Genomic DNA, 15286 nt, shown 5'->3' with positions numbered 1-15286 from the left:
TGAAACACAAACGGCCACAGTACAGCGATAGACACGTAGAGGTAATTTTGCAGCAGGTCAGTGGTCGACCCCATGTCGCAAATCCCCGTCAAAATATACACGGAAACGTTGAAATGAAAAGTCCTATCCCTCCCGCCGTATTCTCCATACGTTGCTCTGTCTGACTGCCACCTTTTTCGATGAGTGGCATACAGTCTGGCTGATCAGCACTTCCGATCATATGAACAAGTGCAAAATTGAATCGATTCATGGATCCCCACGAAAGACGCCCAGTCTTCCGCCACGGGGTTCGTATGCTATCCAAAAGATGGGAGAATGTAGTGGCCAGCGATGGGCAATACTATGAATCATAATTTTTTGGTAAGTCTTTTACAACAAAGCGCCGAAAACGGCGGAAGCAAATTTGTAGACCTAATACACTACTGACCATTAAAATTGCTACACCAAGAAGAAATGCCGATGATAAACGGGTATTCATTGGGCAAATGTATAGAAACTGAGAAATCAGTACCCAGAACAACCACCTCTGGCCGTAATAACGGCCTTGATACGCCTGGGCGTTGAGTCAAACAGAGCTTGAATGGCGTGTACAGGTACAGCTGCCCATGCAGCTTCGACACTATACCACAATTCATCAAGAGTAGTGACTGGCGTATTGTGACGAGCCACTTGCCCGGCCACCATTGACCAGACGTTTTCAATTGGTGAGAGATCTGGAGAATGTGCTGGCCAGGGCAGCAGTCGAACATTTTCTGTATCCAGAAAGGCCCGTACAGGACCTGCAACATGCGGTCGTGCATTATCCTGCTGAAATGTGGGATTTCGCAGGGATCGAATGTAGGGTAGAGCCAAGGGTCGTAACACATCTTAAATGTAACGTCCACTGTTCAAAGTGCCATCAATACGAACAAGAGGTGACCGGGACGTGTAACCAATATCACCCCATACCATCACGCCGGGTGATACGCCAGTATGGCGATGACGAATAGACGCTTCCAATGTGCGTTCACCGTGATATCGCCAAACACGGATCGACCATTATGATGCTGTAAACAGAACCTGGAGTCATCCGACAAAATGACGTTTTGCCATTCGTGCACCCAGGTTCGTCGTTGAGTACACCATCGCAGGCACTCCTGTCTGTGACGCAGCGATAATGGTAACCGCAGCCATTGTCTCCGAGCTGATGATCCATGCTGCTGCATACATCGTCGAACTGTTCGTGCAGATGGTCGTTATCTTGCAAACGTCCCCATCTGTTGAGTCAGGGATCTAGACGTGCCCGCACGATCCGTTACAGCTATGTGGATAACATGCCTGTAATATCGACTGCTAGTGATGCGAGGCCGTTGGGATCCAGCACGGCGTTCCGTATTACCCTCATGAATCCACCGATTTTCTGCTAACAGTCATTGGATCTCGACCAACGCGAGCAGCAATGTCGCGATACGATAAACCGCAATCGAGTTAGGCTACAATCCGACCTTTATCAAAGTAGGAAACGTGATGGTGCGCATTTCTCCTCCTTACACGAGGCATCACAACAACGTTTCACCAAGCAACGCCGGTCAACTGCTGTTTGTGTAGGAGAAATCGGTTGGAAACTTTGCTCATTTCAGCACGTTGTAGGTGTCGCTACCAGCGCCAACCTTGTCAGAATGCTCTGAAAAGCTAATCATTTGCATATCACAGGATCTTCTTCCTGCCGGTTAAATTTCGCGTCTGTAGCACGTCATCTTCATGGTGTAGCAATTTTAATGGCCAGTAGTGCAGTTTTACAGGAGGCATTTGATACTGTACCAGACAAGCGACTTGTAGTGAAATGCGTGCTTATGGAATATAGTCTGAGTTGTATAACTGGATTTGTGATTTCTTGTCAGATAGGTCAGTTTTTAGTAACCGACGGAAAGTTATCGAGTAAAACAGAAGTGATTTCTGGCGTTCCCCAGGGTAGTCTTATAGGCCCTCCGCTGTTCCTGTGATTTAGGAGACAATGTGAGCAGCCGTCTTAGGTTGTTTGCAGATGTTGGTTGTTTGGTTGTTTGGGGGGAAGATACCAAACATCGAGGTCATCGGTCTCATCGGATTAGGGAAGGATGGGAATGGAAGTCGGCCGTGCCCTTTCAAAGGAATAATCCTGGCATTTGCCTGGAGCGATTTAGGGAAATCACGGAAAACCTAAATCAGGATGGCCGGACGCGGTATTGAACCGTCGTCCTCCCGAATGCGAGTCCAGTGTGCTAACCACTGCGCCACCTCTCTCGGTGTTTGCAGATGATGCTGTCGTTTATCGTATAGTAAAGTGAACAGAAGATCAAAACAAGTTGCGAAACGGCTTAGAAAAGACAATTGTATGGTGCCAAAATTGGCAATTGACCCTAAATAATGAAAAGTCTGAGGTTATCCACACGAGTGCTAAAAGGAATCCGTTAAAATCTGGTTGCTCGATAAATCAGTCAAATCTAAAGGCCGTATATGCAACTAAATACATAGGAATTACAATTATGATCAACTTAAATCGGAAAGAACACACAGAAAACGTAGTGGGGAAGGCAAACCAAATACTACGTGTTATTGGCAGAACACTTGTAGATGCAACAGATTTATCAAGGAGATTGCCAACGCAACGCTCGTCCGTCCTCTATTGGAGTGCTGCTTCGCGGGGTGGCCCTCTGACCACATAGGATTAACAGAGTATGTCGAGAAAGCTCAAAGAAGGGCAGCACGTTTTGCATTATTGAGAAATAAGGGAGAGAGTGTCACGGACATGATATAGGATTTCGGGTGGACATCATTAAAACAAAGGCGTTTCTCGCTGCGTCGAGATCTTCTCAAGAAATTTCAATCACCAACTTCCTCCTGCGAATACGAAAACACTTCTTTGATGCCGACCTGCATAGGGCGAAACGATCATCGTAATAAAATAAGGGGGAAATTAGACCTTGCACGGAAATGTGTAAGTGATCGTTTTTTTCATGCGCTATTCGAGATTGGAATAATAGAGAATTATTGTGATGGTGATTCGATGAACCCTCTGCCATGCACTTAAGTGACATTTGCGGAGTATCCATGTAGACGTAGATGAATACCGATCAACCCCACAATAGAAACTGAGGAGCCTTACACAGCATTGGAGGTTGCAAAAACTTACGGGAAAGTGACTGCGTCGAAAACTGACATTTTTGAGTCCGTGGCTGTGCACAAAATACACGATGATTCTTGCAGAGAAGATAACAATAATCAGCCACTTTTTATAATGCCATTTATTAACATAAATAGCGCCGTTACCGGTTTCGGACCGACAGTTTCATCATCGGACGGCTTGATCACTACAAGATACATTTTTGTTGTAGTTTACGTTATTTATCACTTGTTATTCCCCCATATTACGAAAATTACTTGCGGTGGTGGCGCCATACAGCATTATGTGAGGGAATGTTTATTTAACTGTAATTGTGCCTCATAACGATTTCAAGTGATGTAAACAGATTATTAAATTGATAATTTTTTAGTTACTTACGTCGGACACTCTGCGCCATTCCGTTGCATTGCTGATTGTTCGTGTTCATGCAGAAGGGAAAACTATTTTGAAGCACATCCTTTATATATATGTAAACACATGGCCGCGCGTGATTAGCCGAGCGATCTACGGTCGCAGGTTCGAATCCTGCTTCGGGCATGGGTGTGTGTGATGTCCTTAGGTTAGTTAGGTTTAAGTAGTTCTAAGTTCTAGAGGACTTATGACCTAAAAAAGCGGTCTAAGGCGCTGCAGTCATGGACTGTACGGCTGGTCCCGGCGGAGGTTCGAGTCCTCCCTCGGGCATGGGTGTGTGTGTTTGTCCTTAGGATAATTTAGGTTAAGTAGTGTGTAAGCTTAAGGACTGATCACCTTAGCAGTTAAGTCCCATAAGATTTCACGCACATTTGAACATTTGTAAACACATAATATAAATAATATTTACATTATATCGTTGCAGTAACACTTGATAACATTCTGGCTGGTTTATTTGTTGATCTTAATTGTAATCAGTTGCTATTTAATATAAATTATAAGTAATGAAACGTTTGTGGTTTGTAAATTGCTACTGGCACATCAATGTATATATCGAAATATCTTTCACAGATTCTTTGGCTTTGTAATGGTTGTGATATCGCCATCTTTGTAGCGAAACTTTTTCGTGTGGATGAGTGATGCTTTACATTGTGTGTGTACTATGGTTTACGAAATATATCCAGCGGTAACATTAGGTTCAAATGGTTCAAATGGTTCTGAGCAGTATGGGACTCAACTGCTGAGGTCATAAGTCCCCTAGAACTTAGAACTACTTAAACCTAACTAACCTAAGGACAACACAAACATCCATGCCCGAGGCAGGATTCGAACCTGCGACCGTAGCGGTCGCGCGGTTCCAGACTGTAGCGCCAGAACCGCTCGGCCACCAGCGGCCGGCTGGTAACATTAGGGGACTCACCCTGTATATATATATATATATATATATATATATATATATATATATATATATATATATATATATAGGGTGAGTCACCTAATGTTACCGCTGGATATATTTCGTAAACCACATCAAATACTGACGAACCGATTCCACAGACCGAACGTGAGGAGAGGGGCTAGTGTAATTGTTTAATACAAACCATACAAAAATGCACGGAAGTATGTTTTTTAACACAAACCTACGTTTTTTAAATGGAACCACGTTAGTTTTGTTAGCACATCTGAACATATAAACAAATACCTAATCAGTGCCGTTGTTGCATTGTAAAATGTTAATTTCATCCGGAGATATTGTAACCTAAAGTTGACGCTTGAAACCTCCGACGTTCAGTTGCGTGTTGTAACAAACACGGGCCATGGTCGGCGAGCAGCATCTGCAGGGACATGTTTACGATGACGACCGTGTTTACGAGTGTGGCTGTAGTGCACTGTTGTGGTTTGGTCTAGCTGTCGCAGTGTCCGCATGTAGCGCTTGCTGCTATTGTTATTGTGCATTCGTCTCCGCACGCAGACCAACTGTAGTACACCGTGTTACCACACGTCTGTGATAGTGCAGTGTTGTAGGAACTGTGACCATGGTGTATTCGAACTCTGAAAAGGCGGAGATGATACTCATCTATGGCGAGTGTCGACGAAACGCAGCTGAAGCCTGCAGGGTGTATGCAGAACGGTACCCGGACAGAGAGCATCCAACGTGCCGCACATTGCAAAACATCTACCGCCAACTGTATGCAACAGGTATGGTCGTAGCACGCAAACGGGTCCGTAACAGGCCCGTCACAGGAGAAGCGGGTGCAGTTGGTGTGTTAGCTGCTGTTGCCATGAACCCACACATGAGTACACGGGACATTGCGAGAGCCGGTGGACTGAGTCAAAGTAGTGTCATGCGCATACGGCATCGTCACCGCTTTCACCCGTTTCATGTGTCGCTACATCAGCAATTACATGGTGATGACTTTAATCATCGAGTGCAATTCTGTCAATGGGCATTAACAGAGAATGCGTTGCAGTTCTACCTGTTTACCGATGAAGCGGGTTTCACAAACCACGGGGCAGCGAATCTACGGAACATGCATTACTGGTCCGTGGACAATCCTCGCTGGTTCAGACAGGTAGAGCGACAGCGACCGTGGACTGTAAATGTATGGTGCGGAATCATTGGCGACCACCTCATTGGTCCTCACTTCATTGCAGGGGCCCAAACAGCTGCAATATACATCGCGTTTCTACAGAATTATCTGCCAACGTTGCTCGAATATGTCCCACTGGAAACGCGTCGACGTATGTGGTATCAGCATGATGGTGCACCTGCACATTCCGCAATTAACACTAGGATGACCCTTGACAGGATGTTCGACTGGCGTTTCATAGGACGTGGAGGACGCATAAATTGGCCAGCCCGTTCTCCTGATCTTACACCCCTGGACTTCTTTCTGTGGGGTACGTTAAAGGAGAATGTGTACCGTGATGTACCTACAACCCCAGAGGATATGAACCAACGTATTGTGGCAGCCTGCGGCGACATTACACCAGATGTACTGCGGCGTGTACGACATTCATTACGCCAGAGATTGCAATTGTGTGCAGCAAACGATGACCACCACATTGAACATCTATTGGCCTGACATGTCGGGACACACTGTATTCCACTCCGTAATTGAAAACGGAAACAACGTGTGTACGTGTACCTCACCCCTCATGGTAATGTACATGTGCGTCAGTGAAAAAGACCAATAAAAGGTGTTAGCATGTGGACGTAATGTGCTGTTCCAGTCTCTTCTGTACCTAAGGTCCATCACCGTTCCCTTTGGATCCCTACGTAATTCGGTGCTCTCCGATACACACGATCGAACAGCGGAGGAGTGGTACTCAAGCGTCAACTTTAGGTTACAATATCTCCGGATGTAATTAACATTTTACAATGCAACAAACGGCACTGATTACGAATTTGTTTATATGTTCAGATGTGCTAACAAAACTAACGGGGTTCCATTTAAAAAAAAACATAGGTTTGTGTTAAAAAAACATACTTCCGTGCATTTTTTATGGTTTGTATTAAACAATTACACTAGCCCCTCTCCTCACGTTCGGTCTGTGGAATCGATTCGTCAGTATTTGATGTGGTTTACGAAATATATCCAGCGGTAATGTTAGGTGACTCACCCTATATATATATATATATATATATATATATATATATATATATATATATATATATATATATATAATTTTGCACGATCTTACGGAGGATATTGCCGTAAGAGCGTGCAAAAATTTAACAGAACACAGAGGCTACTCCATTGAACAATTTGAGATAGGAAACCTGGGGTCGGAGAAGCCAGCTTAAGGAGATAATAGGAATAAGATCACAGTCCTGTGTACTTTTTTACTTACATTAGTTACAGCTAACTACAAATACCATCACTGACACAATGAAAGTACCATTTGTACTGCATCTTATAAAAGGTGCCTAAACTGATGGCCAACAACCTCAATGAAAGCATGACATCGGCGAACAAGATTCCCACGCACAGTTATCCCTGGTATGTTTCGAATCACATCACAGGCAGTTACAATGCATGCAACTAATTCCATCTTCGTATCCATTGGGGTCTCATACACAAGTGACGTAAGCTACCCCTGTAGGAAATAATCAAGGAGATTTACGTTAGGTGACCTCGCAGGCCATAGGACCTCCCTTTCCAATCTAGCTACGAGGAAATACTTCCTTCAGGCTTGTCCTTCTAGTTTTCTCGCAGGAAACAAAGAATGTACATGTAAACAAACAGCACAGTACGTGTAAACTTGTACGCATGTTTTAAGCCGGAAAACATGCTACACAAAGCGGAGGCAAGTTTACTTCCGTATGTTCTTAAGCTGCTTAAGCTGGTTTCCTACGTCAGATTGTTCAGTGGAGTATTGTCTACGTCCTGTTACAGTTTTGCACCCTCTTACGGAAACACCCTGTTTAAAGCAAGTGCTTCATACAGTCTTCGCTATTGCATAAGCACGAGCAGTCAGCATTGCAACGTAATGGCACAGAATTTTCGACGAAAGTAACTAAAACATTTTCACGTTAATAATCTGCTTACATCGTTTGAAATCGTTATGAGTCACAATTACACTTAAATATGTAATATTTTAATTATTCCTTGCTACTGTGGTGTTATCTTGAAGCTGTGAGAAAGGAGGACAGGCGCTCCAAGGCGCGGAAGCAGAGACACTGCTGAGGGCAGACAAAAGTAGGAGAGATATTGTTAGATGAAGTAAACCGTAAGGGGAGAGCCTTGCGAAAATGCAGACGCCCCCAGACGCGGTCCCAGGGCGCTAGTTACTCTTCAAGGAATTAACATGTAACTTCATATGTCGTCTAGACGCTGTGGTAGGTTGCCACTGTAGAACTTTGTAACCAACAGGCACGTACTAGCGTATAAAGCCAGCTTGATACCAGCCCTGAGAACAGCAACGTCAGCAGGCTCACAAGGGGTAGAAAGCTAGCGAAAGCGCCAAAAACTGTTGACCTAGCAGTCCCTATTCCGGGGAGCGTGAGGGGTGGGGCTAAATGACGTATAACAATAATGTTGCAAGCCTTATTTGGCAGAGCAGTTACGTTTAGCTTTCAGCTGAACAATGTTGATACCAAATAAGGACTTGGTTAGTGCAACTGCATTAACATCCCCGCCTTAGGAGCAGTAGAGGGACCCAACTAAACTGTGATTGGCAGGCGCCTGCAAGAGACCTGCGGGATTGGTTGGGTGGCTTTAAGTGGGAAAAACACTGCCCCCACGCGACTCTTTAAAACACCTAGATTCCGCATTTTGGCGGAGTTCTCAGTCAGACGATCTGGGCACCGAATCCGCGACCGTTGACTCCAGCCTCGGTCCAGCACCGCGTAAGTCTGCTCTCTCACTTGGAGTGCCTCAGTGAACAGTGACACATTTATTATGGTTTATTTTATTTTATTTTTTTTTTTTTTTGCAACTACGTTACTGCCTTAAGATGCTGCTTGTCTTGGCTACTGTGTTCAGTATCCACTCCTGGGACCTCTGCACTGGTTTCTGTTCTAATAGAGTTATTCATGCTTTTTCTAACCCTAGAAGTAGCCTCCAGTGTATTAGTTAGTCCTGTCTGGAATAAACAACTATTTCAAAACCCTATTTGACCAAGAGTCTTCACAACGAGTTCCCTACCGAGTCTCACCACCTGCATTTCTAGTAAATGCCTGTACCATTGTTGGCTCAGATAGAAGAAAACAATCAAATGCCTTCACTGTGAATTGTCCTTCTGCCTTCTGTTCTGTACCGCTCGGGAGCGCAGACTGAACAGTAACCCCTTTCTCCCTCTTCCATCTATGTCAGGACACGAGAAAGACAGTTTCTCACATCATGTTTTGGTTGTAGGGCACCATTAACCCAAGTAATTTTCGTCATGTGGGGAAATAAAAAGTGAAAACTGATGAAATCTGCAACAAAAATGTATTTAACATGAACAAGCTGTCTGATGTCGAAGCTGTCTGTTTGAAACTGGTAACGGAGCCATGTAAAGTGGACGGTTGCTGTTATCTTCTCTGCAAGAGACAGTCTGTGTTACGGCGATAATCAAAACACAGCCGGCCGGTGTGGCAGAGCTGTTCTAGGCGCTACAGTCTGGAACCGCGCGACCGCTATGGTCGCAGGTTCGAATCCTGCCTCGAGCATGGATGTGTGTGATGTCCTTAGGTTAGTTAGGTTTAAGTAGTTCTAAGTTCTAAGGGACTGATGACCTCAGATGTTAAGTCCCATAGTGCTCAGAGCCATTTGAACCATTTTGATCCCAGGAATCAAGAGTACAGAAGACTTTTACCTGTTATCTATATACAGGGTCGCCGGAAATTCCCGTTACAGACTTCTAGGACTTGTAAAGAGGAGTGAGTACGTTGTATTTTAAATAGGAACCCATGTCCGGAAACGTCATCCAACGAGACTGCAGAGCGTCAAAGTTATAGGCGCGGGCGTCTGTAAATGTACGTATACACGGGGCGATTGCGCGATGATGTTACAGACTTTCTAGGATGATGGAGAACGATAAATGTATTAATTTGAAGTAAAGATCCCTGTACCGGAAAAGAACGAGTCCAAAGTGTAAACGAAAACCGGTCTGATACCTCTGACAGTTGAATAAATGTACCGGTCCTTGTGTTGCGAAGAGTGTAGGGTTGATAACTTTCACTGGTGGTAGTGTGGACAAACACGAGAAAAAAATGTCCAATAGACGTGGGCTCTACAGTGCTTAGCTTAACAGCTCTGAACACTTGCACTTGTTTCACATTAGCGAAGATGAACGAATGGTCATGGCTCCTCAGGTATGCAATTTAGAGCTCACGTTTATTGGACATTTTTTCTCGTGTTTGTCCACACTACCCCCACTGAAAGTTACCAGCCCTACACTCTTCGCAACACAAGAACCGGTACATTTATTCAGCTGTCAAAGGTATCAGAACGCTTTTCGTTTATAACTTTCGACTCATTCGTTTCCGGTACAGGGATCCTTACTCCAAATTAATACATTTATCGGTCTTCATCATCCTAGAAAGTCTGTAACATCATCAAGTGATCACCCCTTGTATACATACATTTACAGACGCCCGCGCCTATAACTTAGACGCTCTGTAGTCTCGTTGGATGACGTTTCCGGACATGGGTTCCTATTCAAAATACGATGTACTCACTCCCCTCTACAAGGCCTACAAGTCTGTAACGGGAATTTCCGGCGACCCTGTATATACACTCCTGGAAATGGAAAAAAGAACACATTGACACCGGTGTGTCAGACCCACCATACTTGCTCCGGACACTGCGAGAGGGCTGTACAAGCAATGATCACACGCACGGCACAGCGGACACACCAGGAACCGCGGTGTTGGCCGTCGAATGGCGCTAGCTGCGCAGCATTTGTGCACCGCCGCCGTCAGTGTCAGCCAGTTTGCCGTGGCATACGGAGCTCCATCGCAGTCTTTAACACTGGTAGCATGCCGCGACAGCCTGGACGTGAACCGTATGTGCAGTTGACGGACTTTGAGCGAGGGCGTATAGTGGGCATGCGGGAGGCCGGGTGGACGTACCGCCGAATTGCTCAACACGTGGGGCGTGAGGTATCCACAGTACATCGATGTCGTCGCCAGTGGTCGGCGGAAGGTGCACGTGCCCGTCAACCTGGGACCGGACCGCAGCGACGCACGGATGCACGCCAAGACCGTAGGATCCTACGCAGTGCCGTAGGGGACCGCACCGCCACTTCCCAGCAAATTAGGGACACTGTTGCTCCTGGGGTATCGGCGAGGACCATTCGCAACCGTCTCCATGAAGCTGGGCTACGGTCCCGCACACCGTTAGGCCGTCTTCCGCTCACGCCCCAACATCGTGCAGCCCGCCTCCAGTGGTGTCGCGACAGGCGTGAATGGAGGGACGAATGGAGACGTGTCGTCTTCAGCGATGAGAGTCGCTTCTGCCTTGGTGCCAATGATGGTCGTGTGCGTGTTTGGCGCCGTGCAGGTGAGCGCCACAATCAGGACTGCATACGACCGAGGCACACAGGGCCAACACCCGGCATCATGGTGTGGGGAGCGATCTCCTACACTGGCCGTACACCACTGGTGATCGTCGAGGGGACACTGAATAGTGCACGGTACATCCAAACCGTCATCGAACCCATCGTTCTACCATTCCTAGACCGGCAAGGGAACTTGCTGTTCCAACAGGACAATGCACGTCCGCATGTATCCCGTGCCACCCAACGTGCTCTAGAAGGTGTAAGTCAACTACCCTGGCCAGGAAGATCTCCGGATCTGTCCCCCATTGAGCATGTTTGGGACTGGATGAAGCGTCGTCTCACGCGGTCTGCACGTCCAGCACGAACGCTGGTCCAACTGAGGCGCCAGGTGGAAATGGCATGGCAAGCCGTTCCACAGGACTACATCCAGCATCTCTACGATCGTCTCCATGGGAGAATAGCAGCCTGCATTGCTGCGAAAGGTGGATATACACTGTACTAGTGCCGACATTGTGCATGCTCTGTTGCCTATGTCTATGTGCCTGTGGTTCTGTCAGTGTGATCATGTGATGTATCTGACCCCAGGAATGTGTCAATAAAGTTTCCCCTTCCTGGGATAATGAATTCACGGTGTTCTTATTTCAATTTCCAGGAGTGTACAAGCAAGATATGCATCTACCCAGTCTTGAGAGAAAGTGGTCCTTCCAGGACATACTGCTGGATAACAAATGACAAAGGAATCTGAAATTAACAATTTCTGGGTTAGTTTGCTTTGCTTGTACTGTAAAACATTGCTTCTTGCCAAATATCATGATTCTAGGTTAGGGGGAAGTACTCTGTTGGTCTTGAAGAGTAAGTTTCCAGGAATAAAATATGTGACGTAAATAGCCGTATATTTTGATTGCATTGACTTAGGTGTGAGACATAAATTTGAAGTTGATACGTCAAGCTGTTCCTGACAAAAAAGGTTCTTAACAGTCAGCCAGACAGACAGACAGTTGCATAACAAAGGATAAAATAAAAGTGCTGTCATACAGTTACAAATTGACAATTTTCAGATTGTAAACCAGTAAACTGGTTTTAGTGTATCTTTCGTAATATTTCAAAGACGTGTGGTTGCAATTATTAATGCAGTTTTCCAGATTTGTGATTACACTTGAAAATGGCGACTCAGTAACTCAAACGTAAGTATATAACTTTTTAAAAATTTCATTGTTTTAGTGACTGTGGCTTTACGACCGTTTGTGGTGTCAAATAAACATTCTAAATTTGATGAGTGAGTTTAGGGGATCAAAATGTGTGACAGAATAGGCTATATCTTTCGACTACATTGACTTCTAAACTCAATTTTTTTTTAATTTGTGAAGGGACCATACACCTTAGCGTGTGGCCTAAATTTGAACTCGATACGTCGAAGTCGTTCTTGACAAAAAGATGTCCTAACCGAACGATAGACAGCAGTCGTAAGAAAAACGACAAAAAAAAATAACGCAAAGGGTTTCGTGTGATATAATTAGATTTTAATGATTATCGAATTTCTTCTTTTACTTTCAATGTAATTCCTTGCTTCTAGCCAAATTTCATGATAATGTGTTGTAAGTAGGCTGTTTAGGTTTTTATGTTGGTAACGCCACGTAGCGCTCTGTATGAAAATCACTGACTGTGCTGTGCGCAATCTGTGGCTGGTTGGCATTGTTGGAATATTCGCTATAGTAGTGTTGGGCAGTTGGATGTGAACAGCGCACAGCGTTGCGCAGTTGGAGGTGAGCCGCCAGCAGTGGTGGATGTGGGGAGAGAGATGGCGGAGTTTTGAGAGCGGACGATCTGGATGTGTGTCCATCAGAAAGAGTCAATTTGTAAGACTGGATGTCATGAACTGATATATATATATATATATATATATATATATATATATATATATATATATATATATAATCTAAATCTTTCATTTGCTATCTACGCCTATCAGTAGTTAGTGGCTTCAGTAATTAGAATCTTTTATTTAGCTGGCAGTATTGACACATGCTGTATTGCAGTAGTTTGAGTAACGAAGATTTTTGTGAGGTAAGTGATTCGTGAAAGGTATAGGTTATTGTTAGTCAGGGCCATTCTTTTCTAGGGATTATTGAAAGTCAGATTGTGTTGCGCTAAAAATATTGTGTGTCAGTTTGGAGATGATCCAAATAAGTAAAGAGAGAAGTGTCTGAGTACGTTCAGTTTTGCTCAGCTGTTTGAAAATCAAATAACGTAAGAGGTTTTACAGCAATGTCATTTATAAATTTTTTCTAAGGGGATGTTTCAGTGTCAACGTGAAATAACAAATAGGTTTTGATCAGTGAATTTGAGAGTGTCAAGATATGTGACATATATGGTCGTTTCTTTTGATTGCATCGCCGTAGGAGCTTCAGCTTTCTACTCCGCCAAGGTATCGCAGGCCGTAGAATGTGACATAAAGCTTCAACTTAACAGGCTGACAGACTCACACATAGACGGACGACAAGGTGATACTTTAGGGGGTTCCGTTTTCCCGATTGTAGGACCCGAGATAGATCCCTGTGGTACACAGCTGCTGATTATGATGTTGCTGTGTGACAGACAAAGCAGCGAGATACAGTGTCTTCTATCATGAAGATGGCATTGATACCAACTTCAGGCAGTTGCAGCTGGAGAGGAAGCACAGTGAGTGTGTGCTGTGTTCCAGCTGCTGGAGGGCTACCTCCAGGAGTTCCACGAGGGCGGCCTCCTCCTGAGCGAACGCCTGGCCAGGACCAGAGGCGCCGTCACCCTGCTCTACCCTCCAGTGCTCCTGGCAGCCGTCCGGAACGTCTTAAGTACCGTCATCGGCATCGACCCAGACCTGCTGATACCAGATGCCTTGGCAGAGGAGGAGCTGTCTGCCGCTATGAGCGATGCCATGGCCACCATCCAGGTAAGGTCGATTAAGGCAGCGAGTTTACCAAATGATATTCCAACAACGGCATTATCTGTTGCCGCATATACTTTTGTACCCCAAGGGCCACCTCATGATTTGAATCGCAGGAAACATAGTACACTCATGTTCATAAATTAAGGATAATTGCAGAATGTGGTGCCGGTACACAAAAGTGGCGGTAATAGCATAGGTACATCGGGAACACACACGACACAGATCTGTAAGTCCATGGTGTTGGTGATAAGATGAGAAAACCGTCCCGAAACACATGTCCTACAAAACGCCACTGTTTCCTGGGCATGTACCCCGATATCAATATGGGATATGATCACCATGCACACATACACAGCCTTCACAATGGGTTGGCATACTCTGGATCAGGTGGTCGAGCAGCTGCTGAGGTATAGCCTACCATTTTTGCACCATTGCCTGTCGGAGCTCCTCAAGTGTCCTAGCGGTTTGAAGACGTGCAGCGATACGTCGACCGAGAGCATCCCAGACGTGCTCGATGGGATATAGGTCTGGAGAACAGGCAGGCCACTCCATTCGCCTGATATCTTTTGTTTCAAGGTACTCCTCCACGATGGCAGCTCGGCGGGGCCGTGCGTTATCATCCATCAAGAGGAAGGTGGGACCCACTGCACCCCTGAAAAGGCGGACATACTGGTGCAAAATGACGTCCCGATACACGTGACCAGTTACAGTTCCTGTGTCAAAGACATGCAAGGGTGTACGTGCACCAATCGTAATCCCACTCCACACCATCAAACCATGACCTTCAACCAGGTCCCTTTCACGGACATTAAGGGGTTGGTATCTGGTTTCTGGTTCACGCCAGATCAAAACACGGCGATAATCACTGTTCCGACTATACCTGGACTCATCTGTGAACTCAATCAGGGACCACTGTTCCAATGAACATGTACTATGTTGAAACTTCCTGGCAGATTAAAACTGTGTGCCCGACCGAGACTCGAACTCGGGACCTTTGCCTTTCGCGGGCAAGTGCTCTACCATCTGAGCTATCGAAGCACGACTCACGCCCGGTCCTCACAGCTTTACTTCTGCCAGTATCTCGTCTCCTACCTTCCAAACTTTACAGAGGCTCTCCTGCGAACCTTGCAGAACTAGCACTCCTGAAAGAAAGGATATTGTGGAGACGTGGCTTAGCCACAGCCTTGGGGATGTGAAAATCCCATTCTGTATTTTTTACCTTGAAAATCTAGGAAAAATCTGGAAATTTCTTCTGTACACGCTGTTGTGTAATGTCTGCACAATGTTGATGGATTCGCAGGAGAGCATCTGTAAAGTTT

At 45.4% G+C, this 15286-nt stretch overlaps 1 protein-coding gene across 1 annotated transcript in view; it reads left to right on the top strand.

The window, feature by feature from the left end:
- Positions 1-15286, top strand: part of LOC126209860 (cytochrome P450 4C1-like) — a 120839-nt gene that overhangs the window by 45514 nt on the left and 60039 nt on the right. The window contains exon 5 of the mRNA XM_049938986.1: positions 13743-13970. Coding sequence (XP_049794943.1) covers positions 13743-13970 — 228 coding nt within the window. The remainder of the gene's footprint in view (positions 1-13742; positions 13971-15286) is intronic.

Source organism: Schistocerca nitens, chromosome 10, assembly GCF_023898315.1.
Source record: "Schistocerca nitens isolate TAMUIC-IGC-003100 chromosome 10, iqSchNite1.1, whole genome shotgun sequence".
In the NCBI taxonomy this organism is placed as follows: Eukaryota; Metazoa; Arthropoda; class Insecta; order Orthoptera; family Acrididae; genus Schistocerca; species Schistocerca nitens.
This window is presented reverse-complemented; position numbering and strand designations above follow the sequence as displayed.